The 18,495-nt window shown below is 47.8% G+C and overlaps 1 protein-coding gene across 1 annotated transcript in view; it reads left to right on the forward strand.

Moving 5' to 3' along the window:
* Positions 1–17,259, forward strand: part of SLC7A10 (solute carrier family 7 member 10) — a 139,343-nt gene extending 122,084 nt beyond the window's left edge. The window contains exons 9-11 of the mRNA XM_063945987.1: positions 12,120–12,269; positions 13,617–13,794; positions 16,756–17,259. Coding sequence (XP_063802057.1) covers positions 12,120–12,269; positions 13,617–13,794; positions 16,756–16,886 — 459 coding nt within the window. The 3' untranslated portion in view covers positions 16,887–17,259. The remainder of the gene's footprint in view (positions 1–12,119; positions 12,270–13,616; positions 13,795–16,755) is intronic.
* Positions 17,260–18,495: the final 1,236 nt, after the last annotated feature.

Here is an 18,495-nt window from a genome sequence, read left to right on the forward strand (position 1 = left end):
GCAAAGTTGAAAAGCCGAGACCCCTCGGGCAGCCGCCCAAGATGAGCCCACCTTCCTTGTGGAGTGGGCATTTACAGATTTTTGGCTGTGGCAGGCCTGCCACAGAATGTGCAAGCTGAATTGTACTACAAATCCAACGAGCAATAGTCTGCTTAGAAGCAGGAGCACCCAGCTTGTTGGGTGCATACAGGATAAACAGCGAGTCAGATTTCCTGACTCCAGCCGTCCTGGAAACATATATTTTCAGGGCACTGACAACGTCTAGCAACTTGGAGGCCTCCAAGTCCCTAGTAGCCGCAGGCACCACAAATAGGTTGGTTCAGGTGAAACGCTGAAACCACCTTGGGGAGAAACTGAGGACGAGTCCGCAATTCCTCCCTGTCCGAATGGAAAATCAGATAAGGGCTTTTTCAGGATAAAGCCGCCAATTCTGACATGCGCCTGGCCCAGGCCAGGGCCAACAGCATGACCACTTTTCATGTGAGATATTTTAACTCCACAGATTTAAGTGGTTCAAACCAATGTGACTTTTGGAACCCAAAACTACATTGAGATCCCAAAGTGCCACTGGAGGCACAAAAGGAGGCTGTATATGCAGTACCCCTTTTACAAACGTCTGAACTTCAGGGATTGAAGCTAGTTCTTTTTGGAAGAAAATTGACAGGGCCGAAATTTGAACCTTAATGGATCCCAATTTCAGGCCCATAGACACTCCTGTTTGCAGGAAATGTAGGAATCGACCCAGTTGAATTTCCTCCGTCGGGCCTTACTGGCCTCGCACCACGCAACATATTTTCGCCAATTGCGGTGATAATGTTTTTGCGGTTACATCCTTCCTGGCTTTGATCAGGATAGGGATGACTTCATCCGGAATGCCTTTTTTCCTTCAGGATCCGGCGTTCAACCGCCATGCCGTCAAACGCAGCCGCAGTAAGTCTTGGAACAGACAGGGTCCTTGCTGGAGCAGGTCCCTTCTTAGAGGTAGAGGCCACGGATCCTCCGTGAGCATCTCTTGAAGTTCCGGTTACCAAGTCCTTCTTGGCCAATCCGGAACCACGAATATAGTGCTTACTCCTCTCCATCTTATCAATCTCAGTACCTTGGGTATGAGAGGCAGAGGAGGGAACACATACCCTGACTGGTACACCCACGGTGTTACCAGAGCGTCTACAGCTTATTGCCTGAGGGTCCCTGGACCTGGCGCAATACCTGTCGAGTTTTTAATCATGTGGAAGACTTCTGGGTGAAGTCCCCACTCTCCCGGGTGGAGGTCGTGCTGAGGAAGTCTGCTTCCCAGTTGTCCACTCCCGGAATGAATACTGCTGACAGTGCTATCACATGATTTTCCGCCCAGCGAAAAATCCTTGCAGCTTCTGTCATTGCCCTCCTGCTTCTTGTGCCACCCTGTCTGTTTACGTGGGTGACTGCCGTGATGTTGTCCGACTGGATCAACACCGGCTGACCTTGAAGCAGAGGTCTTGCTAAGCTTAGAGCATTGTAAATGTCCCTTAGCTTCAGGATATTTATGTGAAGTGATGTCTCCAGGCTTGACCATAAGCCCTGGATATTCCTTCCCTGTGTGACTGCTCCCCAGCCTCGCAGGCTGGCATCCGTGGTCACCAGGACCCAGTCCTGAATGCCTAATCTGCGGCCCTCTAGAAGATGAGCACTCTGCAACCACCACAGGAGGGACACCCTTGTCCTTGGTGACAGGGTTATCCGCTGATGCATCTGAAGATGCGACCCGGACCATTTGTCCAGCAGGTCCCACTGGAAAGTTCTTGCGTGGAATCTGCCGAATGGGATTGCTTCGTAGGAAGCCACCATTTTACCCAGAACCCTTGTGCATTGATGCACTGAGACTTGGCTCGGTTTTAGGAGGTTCCTGACTAGCTCGGATAACTCCCTGGCTTTCTCCTCCGGGAGAAACACCTTTTTCTGGACTGTGTCCAGGATCATCCCTAGGAACAGAAGACACGTCGTCGGAACCAGGTGCGATTTTGGAATATTGAGAATCCAATCGTGCTGCCGCAACACTACCTGAGATAGTGCTACACCGACCTCCAACTGTTCCCTGGATCTTACCCTTATCAGGGAATTGTCCAAGTAAGGGATAACTAAAATTCACTTCCTTCGAAGGAATATCATCATTTCGGCCATTACCTTGGTAAAGACCCGGGGTGCCGTGGACCATCCATACGGCAGCGTCTGAACTGATAGTGACAGTTCTGTACCATAAACCTGAGGTACCCTTGGTGAGAAGGGTAAATTTTGACATGAAGGTAAGCATCCTTGATGTCCCGAGACATCATGTAGTCCCCTTCTTCCAGGTTCGCAATCACTGCCCTGAGTGACTCAATCTTGAATTTGAACCTCTGTATGTAAGTGTTCAAAGATTTTAGATTTAGAATCGGTCTCAACGAGCCGTCCGGCTTCGGTACCACAACAGTGTGGAATAATACCCCGTTCCCTGTTGCAGGAGGGGTATCTTGATTATCACCTGCTGGGAATACAGCTTGTGAATGGCTTCCAAAACTGTCTCCCTGTCAGAAGGAGACATCGGTAAAGCCGACTTTAGGAAACGGCGAGGGGGAGACGTCTCGAATTCTAATTTGTACCACTGAGATATCACCTGAAGGATCCAGGGGTCTACTTGCGAGTGAGCCCACTGCGCGCTGAAATTCATTGAGACGGGCCCCCCACCGTGCCTGATTCTGCTTGTAAAGCCCCAGCGTATACTGAGGGCTTGGCAGAGGCGGGAGAGGGTTTCTGTTCCTGGGAACTGGCTGATTTCTGCAGCCTTTTTCCTCTCCCTCTGTCACGGGGCAGAAATGAGGAACCTTTTGCCCGCTTGTCCACGAAAAGACTGCGCCTGATAATACGGCGTCTTCTCATGTTGAGAGGCGACCTGGGGTACAAACGTGGAATTCCCAGCTGTTGCCGTGGCCACCAGGTCTGAAAGACCGACCCCAAATAACTCCTCCCCTTAATAAAGCAATACTTCCAAATGCCGTTTGGAATACGCATCACCTGACCACTGACGTGTCCATAACCCTCTACTGGTAGAAATGGACAACGCGCTTAGACTTGATGCCAGTCGGCAAATATTCCGCTGTGCATCACGCATATATAGAAATGCATCTTTTAAATGCTCTATAGGCAAAAATATACTGTCCCTATCTAGGGTATCAATATTTTCAGTCAGGGAATCCGACCACGCCAACCCAGCACTGCACATCCAGGCTGAGGCGATTGCTGGTCGCAGTATAACACCAGTATGTGTGTAAATACCTTTTAGGATACCCTCCTGCTTTCTATCAGCAGGATCCTTAAGGGCGGCCATCTCAGGCGAAGGTAGAGCCCTTACAAGCGTGTGAGCGCTTTATCCACCCTAGGGGGTGTTTCCCAACGCACCCTAACCTCTGGCGGGAAAGGATATAATGCCAATAACATTTTAGAAATTATCAGTTGTTATCGGGGGAAACCCACGCATCATCACACACCTCATTTAATTTCTCAGATTCAGGAAAACTACAGGTAGTTTTTCCTCACCGAACATAATACCCCTTTTTTGGTGGTACTCGTATTATCAGAAATGTGTAAAACATTTTTCATTGCCTCAATCATGTAACGTGTGGCCCTACTGGAAGTCACATTCGTCTCTTCACCGTCGACACTGGAGTCAGTATCCGTGTCGGCGTCTATATCTGCCATCTGAGGTAACGGGCGCTTTAGAGCCCCTGACGGCCTATGAGACGTCTGGACAGGCACAAGCTGAGTAGCCGGCTGTCTCATGTCAACCACTGTCTTTTATACAGAGCTGACACTGTCACGTAATTCCTTCCAACAGTTCATCCACTCAGGTGTCGACCCCCTAGGGGGTGACATCACTATTACAGGCAATCTGCTCCGTCTCCACATCATTTTTCTCCTCATACATGTCGACACAAAAGTACCGACATACAGCACACACACAGGGAATGCTCTGATAGAGGACAGGACCCCACTAGCCCTTTGGGGAGACAGAGGGAGAGTTTGCCAGCACACACCAGAGCGCTATATATATACAGGGATAACCTTATACAGGTTGAGTATCCCATATCCATATATTCCGAAATACGGAATATTCCGAAATACGGAAGTTTTTGACGGAGAGTGAGACAGTGAAACTTTGTTTTCTGATGGCTCAATGTACACAAACTTTGTTTAATACACAAAGTTATTAAAAATATTGTATTAAATGACCTCCAGGCTGTGTGTATAAGGTGTATATGAAACATAAATGAATTGTGTGAATGTACACACACTTTGTTTAATGCACAAAGTTATTAAAAATAATGGCTAAAATGACCTTCAGGCTGTGTGTATAAGGTGTATATGAAACATAAATGCATTCTGTGCTTAGACTTGGGTCCCATCACCATGATATCTCATTATGGTTTGCAATTATTCCAAAATACGGAAAAATCCGATATCCAAAATGCCTCTGGTCCCAAGCATTTTGGATAAGGGAGACTCAACCTGTATAAGTGTTTTTCCCCTTATAGCTGCTGTATAGTTAATACTGCGCCTAATTAGTGCCCCCCTCTCTTTTTTAACCCTTTCTGTAGTGTAGTGACTGCAGGGGAGAGCCAGGGGAGCTTCCCTCCAACGGAGCTGTGAGGGAAAATGGCGCCAGTGTGCTGAGGAGATAGGCTCCGCCCCTTTTTCGCTGACTTTTCTCCTGCTTTTTTATGGATTCTGGCAGGGGTTAAAATTCATCCATATAGCCCTGGGGGCTATATGTGATGTATTTTCGCCAGCCAAGGTGTTTTTATTGCGTCTCAGGGCGCCCCCCCCCAGCGCCCTGCACCCTCAGTGTCCGAAGTGTGAAGTGTGCTGAGAGCAATGGCGCACAGCTGCAGTGCTGTGCGCTACCTTGTTGAAGACAGGACGTCTTCTGCCGCCGATTTTCCGGACCTCTTCTGCCTTCTGGCTCTGTAAGGGGGCCGGCGGCGCGGCTCTGGGACCCATCCAAGCTGGGCCTGTGATCGTCCCTCTGGAGCTAATGTCCAGTAGCCTAAGAAGCCCAATCCACTCTGCACGCAGGTGAGTTCGCTTCTTCTCCCCTTAGTCCCTCGATGCAGTGAGCCTGTTGCCAGCAGGTCTCACTGAAAATAAAAAACCTAAACTAAAACTTTCACTAAGAAGCTCAGGAGAGCCCCTAGTGTGCACCCTTCTCGTTCGGGCACAGAGATCTAACTGAGGCTTGGAGGAGGGTCATGGGGGGAGGAGCCAGTGCACACCAGATAGTCCTAAAGCTTTCTTTAGATGTGCCCAGTCTCCTGCGGAGCCGCTATTCCCCATGGTCCTTACGGAGTCCCCAGCATCCACTTAGGACGTTAGAGAAAACTTCATAACACTCCTCCAGCACAAAGCATAACGGTTACATTAGATCACATATCAGGGCACCTCCTCCAGCGCGTCACTTAATTGCAGCGGCATGAACATGGTGAACAGCATTACGTACCAGGGCATTCTGTGACCAGTAGTGCTAAACATACCAGATTACTGTCTCTCTCTCTCTGTCATAGCAAGGACTCATGTCCATGGGGGGCTTCTAATCATGCCGCGTGGCTTCCGACCCCAATCCAGATACCTCCTCTCTCTCGAGACTCACACCTGTAGCACACTGCATCACCCTCTCACTGGATTCTGAGTACTGCTGCTCTCACACTGCGGTGTCTACCTCTGTCAGGTGCCTTGCTGCGTCTGGCTGCTCTCCCCACATGTTTATGTGAGGAGTCCTCACTATGGCTACATCTTTCTGGCTAATCCACCACGCTTCTGCTAGCTGACACACGTGCTTCTGGGCTGCAAAGACACCAGGCTGCAAAGAACATGCTGCTGCTGCTGCATGACAGCCTTTTATAACCTTTTATTCCCAGGGAGACATTCTATCTGGGATTTCCCGCCCTGAGCTCATCTGGGATTTCCCGCCCTGAGCTGCAACTTGGTGAGTCCTGCATTTGCTTTTTGCAGGCTGATCTGTTGTGCTGTGAGCTGGGCTGTTAACCCCTTCTGTGCTGCAAAGCTGTAGGCTGCTAGCTCAGTTCTATACAGCTCCAACAACCCTTTTACTTTTATGACAGTCATGCTGGCACCTGTAGTGCCACAATTGATTTGTGCTTGCAGGCCCTTGCAGTTCCAGGGTATTACAACAGGCTATTTTAAAATGGGGACACAGGGAGATTTATCAAATCTTGGGTAGAGATAAAATGTAGAAGTTGCTCATAGCATGGTTTTCAAGCACAGCCTGTATAATGACACAAGCTGATTGGTATGAACAACATGTACAAGATTTCATAAATCTCCCCCACAGTTTGTGTAATGATTGGGCACAGGTAGGTACAGTTGCTGTCACGAAAAACGCTGACAAGTACAGATTGGTATAATCAGGAGAGGTTACTGGCTGGCATAGTGATGTGTCATTGGCTGGTACAGTGGTGAGCTGCAGGCTGTGTAATGATAGGGTGCTGGCTGGCATAGTGATGTGTCATTGGCTGGTACAGTGGTGAGCTGCAGGCTGTGAAATGATAGGGTGCTGGCATAGTGATCTGTCATTGGCTGGTACAGTGGTGAGCTGCAGGCTGTGTACTGATAGGGTGCTGGCATAGTGATCTGTCATTGGCTGGTACAGTGGTGAGCTGCAGGCTGTGTAATGATAGGGTGCTGGCATAGTGATCTGTCATTGGCTGGTACAGTGGTGAGCTGCAGGCTGTGTAATGATAGGGTGCTGGCATAGTGATCTGTCATTGGCTGGTACAGTGGTGAGCTGCAGGCTGTGTAATGATAGGCTGCTGGCTGGCATAGTGATGTGTCATTGGCTGGTACAGTGGTGAGCTGCAGGCTGTGTAATGATAGGGTGCTGGCATGCATAGTGATCTGTCATTGGCTGGTACAGTGGTGAGCTGCAGGCTGGTATAATGATAAGGTGCTGGCTGGCATAGTGATCTGTCATTGGCTGGTACAGTGGTGAGCTGCAGGCTGTGTAATGATAGGGTGCTGGCATAGTGATCTGTCATTGGCTGGTACAGTGGTGAGCTGCAGGCTGTGTAATGATAGGGTGCTGGCATAGTGATCTGTCATTGGCTGGTACAGTGGTGAGATGCAGGCTGTGTAATGATGGGCTGCTGGCTGGCATAGTGATGTGTCATTGGCTGGTACAGTGGTGAGCTTCAGGCTGGTATAACGATAGGGTGCTGGCTGGCATAGTGATGTGTCATTGGCTGGTACAGTGGTGAGCTGCAGGCTGTGTAATGATAGGATGCTGGCTGGCATAGTGATGTGTCATTGGCTGGTACAGTGGTGAGCTTCAGGCTGGTATAACGATAGGGTGCTGGCTGGCATAGTGATGTGTCATTGGCTGGTACAGTGGTGAGCTGCAGGCTGGTATAATGATAGGGTGCTGGCATAGTGATCTGTCATTGGCTGGTACAGTGGTGAGCTGCAGGCTGTGTAATGATAGGGTGCTGGCATAGTGATCTGTCATTGGCTGGTACAGTGGTGAGCTGCAGGCTGGTATAATGATAGGGTGCTGGCTGGCATAGTGATGTGTCATTGGCTGGTACAGTGGTGAGCTGCAGGCTGTGTAATGATAGGGTGCTGGCATAGTGATCTGTCATTGGCTGGTACAGTGGTGAGCTGCAGGCTGTGTAATGACAGGGTGCTGGCATAGTGATCTGGCATTGGCTGGTACAGTGGTGAGCTGCAGGCTGTGTAATGATAGGATGCTGGCTGGCATAGTGATCTGTCATTGGCTGGTACAGTGGTGAGCTGCAGGCTGGTATAATGATAGGGTGCTGGCATAGTGATCTGTCATTGGCTGGTACAGTGGTGAGCTGCAGGCTGTGTAATGATAGGGTGCTGGCATAGTGATCTGTCATTGGTTGGTACAGTGGTGAGCCGCAGGCTGTGTAATGATAGGGTGCTGGCATAGTGATCTGTCATTGGCTGGTACAGTGGTGAGCTGCAGGCTGTGTAATGATAGGATGCTGGCTGGCATAGTGATCTGTCATTGGCTGGTACAGTGGTGAGCCGCAGGCTGTGTAATGATAGGGTGCTGGCATAGTGATCTGTCATTGGCTGGTACAGTGGTGAGCTGCAGGCTGGTATAATGATAGGGTGCTGGCTGGCATAGTGATCTGTCATTGGCTGGTACAGTGGTGAGCTGCAGGCTGGTATAATGATAGGGTGCTGGCTGGCATAGTGATCTGTCATTGGCTGGTACAGTGGTGAGCTGCAGGCTGTGTAATGACAGGGTGCTGGCTGGCATAGTGATCTGTCATTGGTTGGTACAGTGGTGAGCTGCAGGCTGTGTAATGATAGGGTGCTGGCATAGTGATCTGTCATTGGCTGGTACAGTGGTGAGCTGCAGGCTGTGTAATGACAGGGTGCTGGCTGGCATAGTGATCTGTCATTGGCTGGTACAGTGGTGAGCTGCAGGCTGTGTAATGACAGGGTGCTGGCTGGCATAGTGATCTGTCATTGGCTGGTACAGTGGTGAGCTGCAGGCTGGTATAATGATAGGGTGCTGGCATAGTGATCTGTCATTGGCTGGTACAGTGATGAGCTGCAGGCTGTGTAATGATAGGGTGCTGGCATAGTGATCTGTCATTGGCTGGTACAGTGGTGAGCTGCAGGCTGTGTAATGATAGGGTGCTGGCATAGTGATCTGTCATTGGTTGGTACAGTGGTGAGCTGCAGGCTGGTATAATGATAGGGTGCTGGCTGGCATAGTGATGTGTCATTGGCTGGTACAGTGGTGAGCTGCAGGCTGTGTAATGATAGGGTGCTGGCATAGTGATCTGTCATTGGCTGGTACAGTGGTGAGCTGCAGGCTGTGTAATGACAGGGTGCTGGCATAGTGATCTGGCATTGGCTGGTACAGTGGTGAGCTGCAGGCTGTGTAATGATAGGATGCTGGCTGGCATAGTGATCTGTCATTGGCTGGTACAGTGGTGAGCTGCAGGCTGGTATAATGATAGGGTGCTGGCATAGTGATCTGTCATTGGCTGGTACAGTGGTGAGCTGCAGGCTGTGTAATGATAGGGTGCTGGCATAGTGATCTGTCATTGGTTGGTACAGTGGTGAGCCGCAGGCTGTGTAATGATAGGGTGCTGGCATAGTGATCTGTCATTGGCTGGTACAGTGGTGAGCTGCAGGCTGTGTAATGATAGGATGCTGGCTGGCATAGTGATCTGTCATTGGCTGGTACAGTGGTGAGCCGCAGGCTGTGTAATGATAGGGTGCTGGCATAGTGATCTGTCATTGGCTGGTACAGTGGTGAGCTGCAGGCTGGTATAATGATAGGGTGCTGGCTGGCATAGTGATCTGTCATTGGCTGGTACAGTGGTGAGCTGCAGGCTGGTATAATGATAGGGTGCTGGCTGGCATAGTGATCTGTCATTGGCTGGTACAGTGGTGAGCTGCAGGCTGTGTAATGACAGGGTGCTGGCTGGCATAGTGATCTGTCATTGGTTGGTACAGTGGTGAGCTGCAGGCTGTGTAATGATAGGGTGCTGGCATAGTGATCTGTCATTGGCTGGTACAGTGGTGAGCTGCAGGCTGTGTAATGACAGGGTGCTGGCTGGCATAGTGATCTGTCATTGGCTGGTACAGTGGTGAGCTGCAGGCTGTGTAATGACAGGGTGCTGGCTGGCATAGTGATCTGTCATTGGCTGGTACAGTGGTGAGCTGCAGGCTGGTATAATGATAGGGTGCTGGCATAGTGATCTGTCATTGGCTGGTACAGTGATGAGCTGCAGGCTGTGTAATGATAGGGTGCTGGCATAGTGATCTGTCATTGGCTGGTACAGTGGTGAGCTGCAGGCTGTGTAATGATAGGGTGCTGGCATAGTGATCTGTCATTGGTTGGTACAGTGGTGAGCTGCAGGCTGGTATAATGATAGGGTGCTGGCTGGCATAGTGATCTGTCATTGGCTGGTACAGTGGTGAGCTGCAGGCTGTGTAATGATAGGGTGCTGGCATAGTGATCTGTCATTGGCTGGTACAGTGGTGAGCTGCATGCTGTGTAATGATAGGGTGCTGGCATAGTGATCTGTCATTGGCTGGTACAGTGGTGAGCTGCAGGCTGTGTAATGATAGGGTGCTGGCATAGTGATCTGTCATTGGCTGGTACAGTGGTGAGCTGCAGGCTGGTATAATGATAGGGTGCTGGCTGGCATAGTGATGTGTCATTGGCTGGTACAGTGGTGAGCTGCAGGCTGTTTAATGATAGGGTGCTGGCATAGTGATCTGTCATTGGCTGGTACAGTGGTGAGCTGTAGGCTGTTTAATGATAGGGTGCTGGCATAGTGATCTGTCATTGGCTGGTACAGTGGTGAGCTGCAGGCTGGTATAACGATAGGGTGCTGGCATAGTGATCTGTCATTGGCTGGTACAGTGGTGAGCTGCAGGCTGGTGTAATGAGGGACACAGGCTAATTTAATATAACATGGTGCATACTGGTATACACATGGTCTGAGGTAATGATTGGGGGCACAGGCCAGTGTACCACGTCAGGGTACCAGTGGTGCAATGTGATCTTGGAAACGGGGTATGTGTTGGGCGCAGACTATGTAACATATAGGGCATAGCTTGCATACAGTGCTGGGTACATGCTTTTATATAATGTAATCTACAGTTCTGGGTGGGAGCCGGCAGTAGCAGTGTCATGGGGTAGAGACACATGGTCAGACATGATGCCAGGGACGCCACTATATAATATACTGCGGGCGTTGGCTGGTCAGCAGAGCTGTATTACAGTATGTATATGCTGCAGCGCTGGCTGGATGGATCACAGATGCCAATATATACCCGTCTGGTGGCAGAGCTCGTTGGCACAGGTTTGCTTTCTGAGCCTGCTGCCAGTTCTGTAGTGCGGATGTATTCTGTGTGCTATGTACTCTACGAGAAGCTATTATTGGCAGGTTACTCAATATTCTGTTGACCACTAATTCTTAATCAATGTACATGAAGGCAGCCAGAAGACGTATACGTGTAAGCTGTTTTCTCGCCGTCACCTGATCACAGATTCTGCTGATGGGACAATACGCGGTAAAGGATAACACCCGTGGAATATTCCAATTGGCTGAGCACCATCAGAATAGTCTCTCTGCAGCACTGACGTTATTCCTTCTATTTACTAAGCTGAAATTCTGAATGTGTGAAAAGGAAAAGACTGGAGAAGTCAGACCTTTCCCGTTCCTCACCTATTTAGTATCCGGATGGCAGATAAACACTGTCTAGATAGACCGTCAATATGGTATGGTCGACATGCATAGGTACAAAAGGTTGACATGACAACGGTCGACACACAAATGGTTGACACATTTTTTTCCATGTTTTCCCAACGTTTGATTGATTTACTCTCCACGTGGACTACAATTGGGAATAGTAACCTTTCCGGAAACGTGGCAAGTGTATACGTTTTTACTGATGGTGGGTACATATTACTAACTATTAAGATTTGACCCCAAAAAAAGTTTAAAAAAAGACTTGTGTCAACCGTATGTGTGTCCGCCATTGTCATATCGACCTCACCCTGTCGACTTTTTGTACTTGTCGACTTAATGCGTATCACCCATATGGTTTTCACCTATTGACTCTTGACCTATCACACGGAAGCCCCTGGTAATGTGATTTCAGAAAGGCTTTGCATCTTCCCCGCCAGGCCAAACCACTGTGGGCATGTGCGACTTCTCCTTGTGCCAGTACATATCGCCATGTCCCTTTCCCAGCGGCGCTAGGCTGCTAGCGGAGGAGAGAAATCCTTTGCAGTGGGAATGATAAATTGCAACGCCTGTTACAGAGGCGGACGCTGCGTCGATGGCGCACGTAAACGGCCAATGTTTTGTAAAGACGCACCAGACAGAAATGCACTGTATTAGGTCACTGCCAGCGGGCATCTCAAATCTATACAAATAAGATGTGGCATTAGCATGAAGACGCAACTACGACGAAGGACGCAGCTGCCGCGACTGCGTCCGCCTCTGGAGAAGGCCCTTTCTTTATAAACGACATTCCTGTACGTATAGTATAATGTTACCAGCGCAATAACCCGGATTTTTGTCTTTCAGTGCGGAGCGACAATTATCATCATGTTAGTTGGCGATACCTACACCTTAATAAACTACGTGTCTTTTATTAACTACCTCTGCTACGGAGTAACAATTATGGGGCTAATTGTTCTGCGCTTCAAGAAGCCCAATATGTTCCGGCCAATTAAGGTAAGAGCTGCGCCACAGTGTACCCTGCGTGCACCGAACAATACGTATTACTGTACAAAACTTTATCTCCTCCCCTTTACTTTTACGTCAGTACGTGACTCGCCGCAGGGGCCCCTGGCACTAATCTGGGGCCCCTGAACTGGCTCCCTGGGCAGTGCCCCTTGCAGGAGGTAGTGTAGAGACACCTTCCCGTTACTGCAGACACTAACGTCAGTTCAGTAGAGTTTTGGGGAGACGCTGTCAGTAGGAGGCACACAGGAAGTACCTCGGTTATCTCATTGGGGGAGGTGGAGTGGTAGTTGAAAATTAAACTTGGACAGAACCTGTGTACAGGATTGTTACTTGTATACATTTTGGGTACAAGAAAAGAAAGTAAAAGACCAACATTAGTGTGAATGGTAAACACAAGTATACAGGGCAGCCAACAGGGGGGGGGGGACTGGAGTCACGGGCCCTTACAGAGAGGGGGGCCCACTGCTGGCTCCTACCGCCTGATGTATACACTGAGGGGTAGATGTTTTGCAAAAACACTTTACTGTATTTCAGAGGCATATTAGAAAAGGCCTCCATTCCCCACTCACTGTACCAGCTGGACAGTGGGGGTCATTCTGAGTTGATCGCTAGCTGAAAATGTTCGCTGCGCTGATGCAAAAAATCGGCACTTCTGTACTTTCACAACGGCCGATGTAGTTTCACACAAGGTCTAGCGACGCTTTTCAGTCGCACTGCCGGCCGCAGAGTGATTGACATGAAGTGGGCGTTTCTGGGTGTCAACTGACCGTTTTCAGGGAGTGATCGAAAAAACGCAGGCGTGCCAGGAAAAACGCAGGCGTGGCCGGGTGAACGCAGGGCGTGTTTGTGACGTCAAATCCGGAACTGAGCGGTCGGAAGTGATTGCAAGCGCTGAGTAGGTCTGAAGCTACTCTGACACTGCACAAAATTATTTTGCAGCCGTTCTGCGATCCTTTCGTTCGCGCTTCTGCTAAGCTAAGATACACTCCCAGAGGGCGGCGGCTTAGCGTTTGCACGGCTGCTAAAAACAGCTAGCGAGCGATCAACTCGGAATGACCTCCAGTGCCTCCGTTGTGGTGCTCCGGCTCCCTATGCTTCTTTCTGGCGATACATTCAGAAAGATGGCGCCAGCGCAGGAAAGAGCGGGGTCTGCCATCAGCACACCCTGCGCTGTGATAGATCCACTGCTGGATTTTTATTTAAAATTTAAAAAAAAGAGACGTTACTTGGCAATTATAGTGTATTATTTGGTTGTCAGTGTTGTAACAAGGTACTAATGACAGACAATGGAGAACTGATATGAGCTGACCTATTTCTCGCTTTGTTTTGTTTTAGGTGAACCTGCTGATTCCAATCACCTACCTGCTGTTCTGGGCCTTTCTCCTGATATTCAGTTTTTATTCCGAGCCAATAGTGTGTGGCGTAGGGCTCATCATTATTTTAACGGGCGTGCCAGTCTTCTTCTTGGGAGTTTACTGGAAGAATAAACCAAAGTGTGTAGATAGATTTATTGGTAAGTGATGTGTTTTATTGGGCCGGATGGTACAACGCCCCTTTACACCCAGGGGATAAAGTGAGCCGGAACTGCGTTCCGTCAGTTCCACTTGGAGACGGAACACAGTTTTGCCTCCTCCAGCTCACTTAACCCAATGCGTGCCCGGCGCCGCAGGGAGATGCTGGGCGCCCGGCTCTCTTTCCATAGCTGAAGCCGGCGGCAGGAGCTCACGACTGAGCTCCGGCTCCGTCAGTGTGCGCTATGGGAGAGACTTCATGACGTCTCACCCATAGTGCAGAGGAGCGGACGCCAGAAAGACTGCTGCGGTCAGATGCGGGAGCGGGGCTTGGTGAGTATGGTATGTTGTTTTTTTTATGTGTCCTTCTACTGGGGTCAAACTAATGGGGGCAAGTTACTTGGGGAAAACTATAAGGGGGCAAACTACTGGGGGCAAACTACAGGGGGCAAGCTACTGGGGCAAACTACAAGGGAGCAAACTACTGGGGGCAAGCTACAAGGGGGTTAACTACAGGGGGCTAAACTACAGGGGCTAAACTACTGGGGGGCATTACAACTGGGAGGCTAAAGTAAAGGGGGGATAAACTACTGGGGTCATAACTGCAGGGGCATTACCACTGGGGGCATAACTACTGGGGCTAAATGGCTGGGGGCATTACTACAGGCGACACTGTACTACTGGGGGCAATACTACACAGGGGCATTACCATTAAGGGCATTACTAATGGGGGCACTACTAATGAGGGCATTGTAAAGGGGGCACTTAATGAGGAGCATCACTCCTGGGGACATAAGGGGCACTACTACTGGGGGCATTGCATAAGGGGGCATCACTACTATGGGCTCTATATAAGGGGCACTACCACTGTGGGCACTACCACTACAGTGGACATTGCATAAGGAGCACTACTGCTGTGGGCATTATGTGTATTACGGGGTGCTACTACTGTGGGCATTATTACTATTGTGTGACCATGCCTCTTATTTGAGACCACGCCCCATTTGGAGGGCACGCGCAATAACTTCATTACATGGGCGCCGGGGGGAGTGAGTTCCATCACCTCTCTAGGACCACTTTAAGCACTGTTTACACCCCTCTGATGTATGTGATGAGGGAAGAAACACACTTACCATGATTGGCATAGTGTGTATCCCAGGCACCAGTAGGTGTCAGTAAGAAGCCTCAGTACATATTGCTGGAAGCAAGACAAAGGGGGATATGCATCAAACCATCTACAGAGGAGTTGCCCATAGCAACCGATCAGATTCTAACTATTATCTTCTAGAAGAAGCTAGATACATTTTAAGTGGACTCTGATTGGTTGCTACAGGCAACATCTCCACTTCTAAAAAAAAAAACCCTCCCACTTTAGTAAATATACCCCAGAGTGTCTGGAGAAGGAGTAGTATAAGTCACTATTACCAGGAGAGAGAAAGAAGCGGCTACTGGCTAGAAGTGCTAGTTTCACACACACAATGCAGGAAGATTGGGTTTTGATTTCAAAGTGAGACGGGTGGTAATTAATCTATTGAGTTTATGCAATTAATAGAATTAATTGATTACCCAGAAAAGACCCATTAAACTTTAAATGCATTGGATTTAATCATGCTGCTAGTACTCAACGGCAGGGAAAGTTTAAGAGAGGAGGGGAGTCGGGGGGTATGAAGTCTTCATTGTATGCCATATTCAGCTGCATCTCCTGCACAGAGTAGGTAAGGTAAGTCCCCGTGTTAGTTATGGTGGCTGGTCTTGTGCACGGACTTGGACGCCTCAATTGCACAGTTGCGTATGGCTCAGAATACTGTCATGTAGGTGCATGAGCATTATGAGTCCACGATTGCAATCACACGATGGGCCTTATTCGGATTGTAGCGCAGATTGGACCTATGTCTTCCTGGACCCGGCTTTCTGGATCCTACGGCCAGTCTGAGTAAGCACTGGTTTACACAGACTGGCCGCAGTCTGCTTACATTGCAAGTCGTGTCCGATGGGCGCTATATTGATCCGATGCTGCATCCTCAGACGTAACACTCGGCTCTCTGACGCATGCAGGTGGTGTCTATCTCCTACCGACGCCTCCTGCGGCCTTTGCATTTCACTTGTATGGAATTGCACAGCCCCTTCCCTGCGGCTGCGCAATTCCTTTCCAATCGGAATCAGGCCCAATGTGCGACTTAAAGTAGAATTGCCCTCTGTGTGAGGATCACCTGTTGCAGGCAAATTGTCAATTACAGCAAAGTTCTAAGATTTCCATGGAAACCACTTTTCTCTTGCTCTACAGTACAATGGGGTAAATGTATGAAGCAGTGATAAGAGAGGAGAAGTGATCCAGTGGAGAAGTTGCCCATGGCAACCAATCAGCTGCTGCTGTGTATAATTTTATAGTATGCAAATTATAAATGTTACTTCAATGCTGATTGTTTGCCATGGGCAACTTCTCCACTGGCTCACTTCTCCGCTCTTATCACTGCTTCATACATTTACCCCAATGTGAGTTACACCTGTCCACACTGCCAAATATACAGTAGTTACCTGTTGTGGCAGGATTCGGTCGACGTATTGATGACTTTCTTAGCGTATTAGGTGTATCTACAGTCTATGCCAGAGGTTCCCAAACGCGGTCCTCAAGGCACCCCAACAGTCCAGGTTTTGGGTAAATCAAATTGACTAAGGTGCTAATTAAGTCACCTGTGGCCAAGCATGGATACATTTAAAACAAGGACCGTTGGGGTGCCTTGAGGACCGCGTTTCGGAACCTCTGGTCTATGCCTAGAATATAACTGTACTTCTACTTTAGTTGTATATGGCATGCATACAGAGATTGCTCTTTAAAGCAGTTTAACCATTCTTGTACCAACGCATTTCTCTACTAAGCTGGGAAAAACGCGTTTGCTCAGTGGGTTTACCCATCGGGAGTTTGGTTTGTATGATTAAAAAAACTCCTTCAACTTCACTTTCAGAAACCATGACATTTTGTGGACAGAAAGTCTGCTACGTTGTCTATCCACAACCCAGCCTTCCGGAGGACGACCTGGTGCACTGCAACGACGTTCCAGTGTCCGACAATGACAAGACCGTCAAAATGCAATGAGCCGCTGCCCGAGTTCCAGCTTGCATTTTGTTTACATGCCAATTTGTGGAGAAAATGTACTTGAAGACCTAGCAACATAGAGAACACATTGAAAGGAAAGGGGTAAGGAGAACGTCCCAGAAAACAAACGCGCGGGTGACTGTTGACTTTGACAGGCGAGTAACAGAAAGGAAAATGGACGCTTTCGTTTTGTTATAATGTGCTATAATTAACCCCTTCCCTGCCTGGGGCAAGAACACAGAGACCCCAGAACACTGTTCGCCGACAGTAAAACGCACCGCTGTATATTCTAACTGAGAAAACACGGTCGGCCTTCATGTTGTATAAATCAAACGGGCCTTTTTTTCTCAAATAAAAGCCTCATTTTCAACCACCTGAAGTCTATTGTGTGAGTGTGAAACATGTAAATGTTTACTACACCTGTCCAGGAATACCTGCGCTAACGATCTGACCTAACAAAATAGCCCCCCCCGCTGTGAAGGAATGGCACTGCATCAAATTTATTTTCAGTCTCTTAGAACAGTGGTTATCAAACTGGGTCCTCAGGACCCCAAACCTTTCATGTTTTCCAGGTCACCTAGCTGGGCACAGGTGTATAACCAACTGCTCTTAAGGAGTACCCTTAAGAATTTGGCAGTGGGTACTATATATTATTAAATTGGGGGCATAACTATATATTTCTATTATACTGGAGGAAGTACTATATATTTCTATTATACTGGAGGTATCACTATATATTTCTATTATACTGGAGGAAGTACTATATATTTCTATTATACTGGAGGCATTACTATATATTTCTATTATACTGGAGGCATTACTATATATTTCTATTATACTGGAGGTAGCACTATATATTTCTATTATACTGGAGGTATTACTATATATTTCTATTATACTGGAGGTATCACTATATATTTCTATTATACTGGAGGTATCACTATATATTTCTATTATACTGGAGGCATTACTATATATTTCTATTATACTGGAGGCATTACTATATATTTCTATTATACTGGAGGCATTACTATATATTTCTATTATACTGGAGGTAGCACTATATATTTCTATTATACTGGAGGCAGTACTATATTTCTATTATACTGGAGGTAGTACTATATTTCTATTATACTGGAGGTAGTACTATATATTTCTATTATACTGGAGGCATTACTATATATTTCTATTATACTGGAGGCATTACTATATATTTCTATTATACTGGAGGCATTACTATATATTTCTATTATACTGGAGTCATTACTATATATTTCTATTATACTGGAGGTATTACTATATATTTCTATTATACTGGAGGTATTACTATATATTTCTATTATACTGGAGGCATTACTATATATTTCTATTATACTGGAGGCATTACTATATATTTCTATTATACTGGAGGTAGCACTATATATTTCTATTATACTGGAGGCATTACTATATATTCCTATTATACTGGAGGTATCACTATATATTTCTATTATACTGGAGGTATCACTATATATTTCTATTATACTGGAGGCATTACTATATATTTCTATTATACTGGAGGTATCACTATATATTTCTATTATACTGGAGGCATTACTATAACGAGTTT

The sequence above is a fragment of the Pseudophryne corroboree genome, chromosome 11 (genome assembly GCF_028390025.1).
Source record: "Pseudophryne corroboree isolate aPseCor3 chromosome 11, aPseCor3.hap2, whole genome shotgun sequence".
Taxonomy (NCBI): Eukaryota; Metazoa; Chordata; class Amphibia; order Anura; family Myobatrachidae; genus Pseudophryne; species Pseudophryne corroboree.